This window comes from Amblyomma mixtum, chromosome 5 (genome assembly GCF_055824585.1).
Source record: "Amblyomma mixtum isolate Tamu chromosome 5, ASM5582458v1, whole genome shotgun sequence".
Lineage (NCBI taxonomy): Eukaryota > Metazoa > Arthropoda > Arachnida > Ixodida > Ixodidae > Amblyomma > Amblyomma mixtum.
Genome location: NC_143016.1, coordinates 130,163,214 through 130,168,603, shown reverse-complemented (window position 1 = coordinate 130,168,603; position 5,390 = coordinate 130,163,214). Strand labels below are relative to the sequence as shown.

Genomic DNA, 5,390 nt, shown 5'->3' with positions numbered 1-5,390 from the left:
GTCACAGATTTACAGTACAGGAGGCGGACCTTTCCGTTCTTTACATAGACGGAGCACGCAAAGACTCGCACATACGCGCGCACCACCTCTAAATTATTGCACTCATTGAAAAGAAATGTAGTATAGTGATTTATTACTGCCAAAGTAAAAAGAAGACGGTAGGTCATATATGCCCACGTCACGATGCATAAACAACCCATGCCAAGTATACGCTTGCCGAATACACGCTTTCACGCATTTATATATCCACAAGCTATAGGAGTCCATTCTCCGTTGCGGTCACTTGTGTCAACGGATGCCGGAGGTGCCGTTAGTAGCCCCGGCGACAGGAGGCCCGTGCATTTTCAGGCCTCCTAGCGCACTCGAAAGAATGTTGCTGTAATCTGAAAGAGAAAACGAAAGTACGTGGTCAATTAAATTTCCAAATCGAAAGACCGCGCGCTGAAGGAACATGCGCAGGCTGCTGCACTGACCACAGTACACCCGAAAACCATTCTATAAGTATACACTCTGCCCTGCCCAAGCTTTCCAGTCGACTTACTCGCGGCACCAGGAGCGGCAACCACGTCACCCCGCACATCTGCACGCAGAAGGTTTAGCATATCAAAACCACCACCGCCATCATCATCCTAATCAGAGAGTCAAGGCCTTTTTTGATGACCGCCCATTAATTTATCGCATAAAGGAATATAATCTCCAGAAAAATAACGAGGGTACTGAGGATGACCATATTTGTGTATACTTACGCACTAATTTGGCACCTGGGGGGGAAAAAGAGAAAAAGAAAATGCTAGTTGTCTCTTCGGTATTTTCCTATGAAGTTCCACGTGGCAGCATTAGCATGTGCAAGGGGAAACTGCAGGATGGGCATTCCGATTTTATGCTATCTCAGTGACAACACCGATATCCAAGGGACGTCCCTGCGAAATATTAAAAATCCCCACGGAGTGTGAGAAGCTCCCGCGGACATATTGGCAGAAAGAGCCTCATATTGGCAGAAAGCATCACAACCGGTAGTGCCCTCCTGAGAGAAGCGGCTGTAATTGGGATGATTAACGCCACTACCGTGGTCAGCGACACCAAGCTCGCTATAAAGAATTTCTCTATAGGCAGGATCTCTAAAGAAGTGGCCTACCTCTTGATGGCACACAACGACAGAATCCTCGACAAAGAAATAGAAATAATTTGGTCTCCGGCTCATGAGGGGAACCCTGGGAATGAGGAAGCACACCGGCATGCTCGAGTACTCGCCGGCTGAGCAGGTGATACCCCTCACAAAGCGCCACTCGCAGTGAGATCACAACGAGAAGCAAACTAACCAGAAAAACGGTTCCACCACAACATACATTGCTGAACAAACACCAACAGGTAGCCTGGAGACAAATACAAACCGACACTTAGCCTAATTCGAACTATTCTGCTAAATTTATTGACGGAATAAATCTTCTCTGCCGCTTTTGCGGGGAGCACAACTTAAGCCATATGATGTGGGCGTGCAGGCACCATAGACCTCGCGGGGACATATCCTGCCAGATCCCTCACAGCAAGCCTCGTACCTGCTAAGGACCGCTGCGGACCGGGACACGCAAGTCAAGGTCATCGAGTGGGCCGGCCGAGTCAGAAGTCTACACGGCATCTGAGCAACAGCGGCGGTCCCTAAACCGCCTCCCCCTTTTCCACTCGATCACTTGGGGATCTTTATACGTGCACTGACATCGCACAGCACACGGGCGCCTTTAGTTTCGCCCCCATCGAAACGCGGCTGGCGCGGTCTATGGCTTGAACTTGTAATATCACTAGGAAGCAGTTTCTTCCCGCTTCCCATAGCTTCCTCGGGCTCAGCAGGTGAATGCCGCAGAAGACGCTGCCACGGTGACAGCGAGCTTGGACTGACCACGTATAGGACTGACACAAAACCAGCAACGAAAAATCGCGGTGCCGGATTTTGTGTTTGGATAGGACCCTCCGTGTCAACTGTAAAAATTTAATCACACACTTCGGTTATCACAAGCCTATTAATTATGGTGATAAATTTCACAGTCCTGGAATATATGTTTTGCTAGCGACTCTATATGGTCGATACGCAGCAGAGCGTGCATAGTAAAAAAAAGTTCTAAGGGTGTGTTTTGGTGTCTATAAGTCGCACACTTGCACCTCCCCCTCCCCCAGAATGGGTGCAAACAATGGCTCTCACTCCCATACAGTGGGGTGTGATAGATACAGTTGCACCTTTTTGCCGACTGCTTTGCAATTTCGTAGGTCTCGATTTTTTTACGGTTGCACAAACACCGACTGTTTTGAAAGACCTCATTGTTTTGGTGCTGCGTGCCCTCTTGAAGAGAAGCTGCTGACGACTTCTCAAAATTCACCAGAAATACGTGTCCCCTATCACTATAAAAAGTGCACATTTAAGGGTGCATTTCCGTGTCCATGCCTCGCACCCTCCCAGAATGGTGCAAATAATGTTTATCACACCCGTTCAGCGAGGTTTTGATTGCTTTAAAATAAGCTGGTCAATTTCTTTTGCGTGCACTCTTAGAGGGAAGCCGAACATTCCCTACGATAACTTGCCGACGACCTGTCTAACTTTGCACTGGAATTATGCATTGGCAACTATAATTATGATACCCAGGTGTGTCTTTCACGGCGAGTCTGAACCTGATTGTGGTGGAGTCACATTTATGAAGTCTGCGTGATGTCCACGGAGTGATTTTACGCCATTTGAGCGAGCCCCCATCAATGATGCTCAGCCTTTAGCTAAAATAATCCAGTTCATTATCACATTACGGTGTTGCAAATCATAGTCTCAGCTGCACGCATAAAACTGTAGCTGTCATTTAATGGAAAGCTCGAATAGATCACATCATTTTAAAAGCACGCTGATTAAGCAACTGTAGAGGTGTTCAAGATGTCTACGAGCACATTTACGCCCTTATACGCCTTTGCACCCGAAGGAGTTTTTGCACCCGTGCATCTCTGAAGCGTGCATTGGTGCACTGACGGTGCCAATGTGCACAGCGCACCCTTTAAAAACAAGCAAGAAAAAATAAGGGCATGGAAAGGGTGCCGTCATTAGTGTAATGCCTTTAAAGGTGCATTTTTATTAGTGTACTGTATTTATTACTCAGATATGTCTTTCACGGCCTGTGTGCACCTGTTTGCAGTGGAGTCGCATTTTAATGCCCGCATGATGTTCACAGAGTTTTTTTTTTTTAGCAAAATATCAGAAAAGAAAATGTTCCTCCACGGCTACCAACATTCAACAAACCTGCTCTCACAGCAACAACCAAAATGAACAGGCTGGGAGCGTCATTAAAAATCATTCATGCAACACTACTGTGGTGATGCATTTCAACACAGAAGGAAACCGCTGCCGCGTGCCCTATAATTGCCCATGAAGTTTTCTCCAAGTTAATATGCTCCATTTAGGCAGGCCCCCATTTGAAGTCAGTTGCGTTTGGCAACTGAGCTAGAAAAATTCAGCTAATTCTCAAATTATGGCGATGCAAAGTTCAGTCATATCTGCACCCATCAAACCTGCACCTGTCCTTTATGAAAGCTCTCACATCGCATTAGATTCACTCTTGACGAACAATTGCAAACTTGTTCACTGAGACCGCGAGCACCAGTCTACCCTTACGTATATACCCTTGTACCACGTGGAGCTGAAACACCTCTGCGCCTGTGCACCGTTAAAGAATGGGTGTGCTCAGCGTATCCTTTTCAAAAGGGAACGAAGGGGTGCAAGCGGTGCTTAAACCAATGCTACGCACTTACTTTTTTTGCTGTGTAGAGCAGAGCGTGCACAGTGTCTCGATCACGGTGATCTCAAACATGCCGTCACAGTTATCTTTGCAGGATGCAACAAATAACCAAGATTTCTTTTTTTTTTCTGGCTAACATGATGCGGAATTGCGCTGCACTTGTTCCTCAGGGTAGGGGATAGGGCTTGCCTGCAACGTAGTGGACTGAATTCGCAAAACATAGTGAATTGGCAAAACGCGCAGCTTCATGCATCGCGATGCTAGCCCGTCATGACGTCGGTCGTCTGCTCTGTTTGTGAGAGTGGGCTGTGTAGTGTGCGTGCTCGCATACCCTGTACGTAGGCGATGCCCAGAGCGAAAGACAAGCTCAGGGCCACCACGAAGAGGATGCAGAAGGCGCAGAAGCAGGCGTCCGAGCACGACACGAAGTACGGCGCCCGGTTGCGTCGGCCTCTGTCCGCTCGGCCACCGCCGCCGGCGCTGTCGTCGTCCATCTCGGTAATGGCGTCGGCGGGGCCGACGTTCTCCTCAAACGGCGACCGAGCAGCAGCCGGAGCCCTGAACGCCGCGTGGCTGGCGGTCGCCGCACCGCTCTCTTCGTCCGTCATCGTGTGCTGGTTATGGTGCCGAACACGCGTGCGTTCACAAAGCGAGTGCTGGAGCTTACAGTCGGAGATCTGCATTGAGGACCATTCCCGCGGTATCTGAGAGGAGTTCTCAAGTCGCCGGACATTCGAGACGACCCTCGTCCTGGCGATCGGTGGCTGTCTGCACGATGCCTATTTTTGCGCGCAATAGATATATAGCCACGTAATTTCTGCTCGCCATCTCATCCGGACTTTTCTAACTTCTCTTTATCATCTCGAAACTGATTCAATACGACTTATCTTTGTCGCGGGGGACATTGCAAAACTTTGACGGTTCAGGGTAATTTGTTGCACTAGCGCAGAAAATTCAAGGATGGACGCATTAGGAGCGTGGTTGTTCCAGTATGTTCCGCGCATGTTTTTTTTTTTTGCTTTTTTGTCCTAGAATGCTCAAAGCAGCGTATGCAGTAGCCCCGTTAGGTCGCAGTGCCAAAAAGAAAACGTTGGTGCTGAAGCACAAAAATTTATTCTTTTTTGCTTTTTAATCTGATAGGATTGAAGGGCCCAAAAGCGTTAGATGTCCTACATGGATTAGATGACTTGGTGAGCGCGAACAGTTAGGTACAATGAAACAGCATATATAACACACTGCCCTCTTAACTGAAACCCAACTCGGATATTTTGGATGGTAGTAGCAGTTTTGACAACTGATCGATACCTGAGAAGCCCTGGCTTACTCCTACTGTGCTCTCGGCGGTTTTCCACAGTATACGCCTTCAAAAATATGTCTTAATGCAGTGGTATTCTAGGGCAATCTTGGCCTTGAAACGAATGCGTTCGCAATGACTGCAGCCAGTATAGCTCACGTGGTACTTGACATTCATGACAGAACAAATATCAGCCCTATCACGTCTTCGATTCGCTATGTGGTCACCAATTTCATCCGGAGGTGACAGACAGAACTGACATGACAAAATTATAGACTGGTTATGCATGGAGTCTACTGCTGGCACAAGGCAAAGACTTTCTGCAGGTCTCG

The 5,390-nt window shown here is 48.0% G+C and overlaps 1 protein-coding gene across 1 annotated transcript; it reads right to left on the bottom strand.

Moving 5' to 3' along the window:
- Positions 1–288: 288 nt before the first annotated feature.
- Positions 289–4,372, bottom strand: LOC149343712 (uncharacterized). Its single transcript, XM_089547056.1, has 4 exons — positions 4,096–4,372; positions 747–761; positions 542–580; positions 289–383 (listed from the first exon to the last, which is right to left on the bottom strand). The coding sequence occupies exons 1-4, from the start codon at positions 4,370–4,372 to the stop codon at positions 289–291; spliced, it is 426 nt and encodes a 141-aa protein (XP_089403182.1).
- Positions 4,373–5,390: the final 1,018 nt, after the last annotated feature.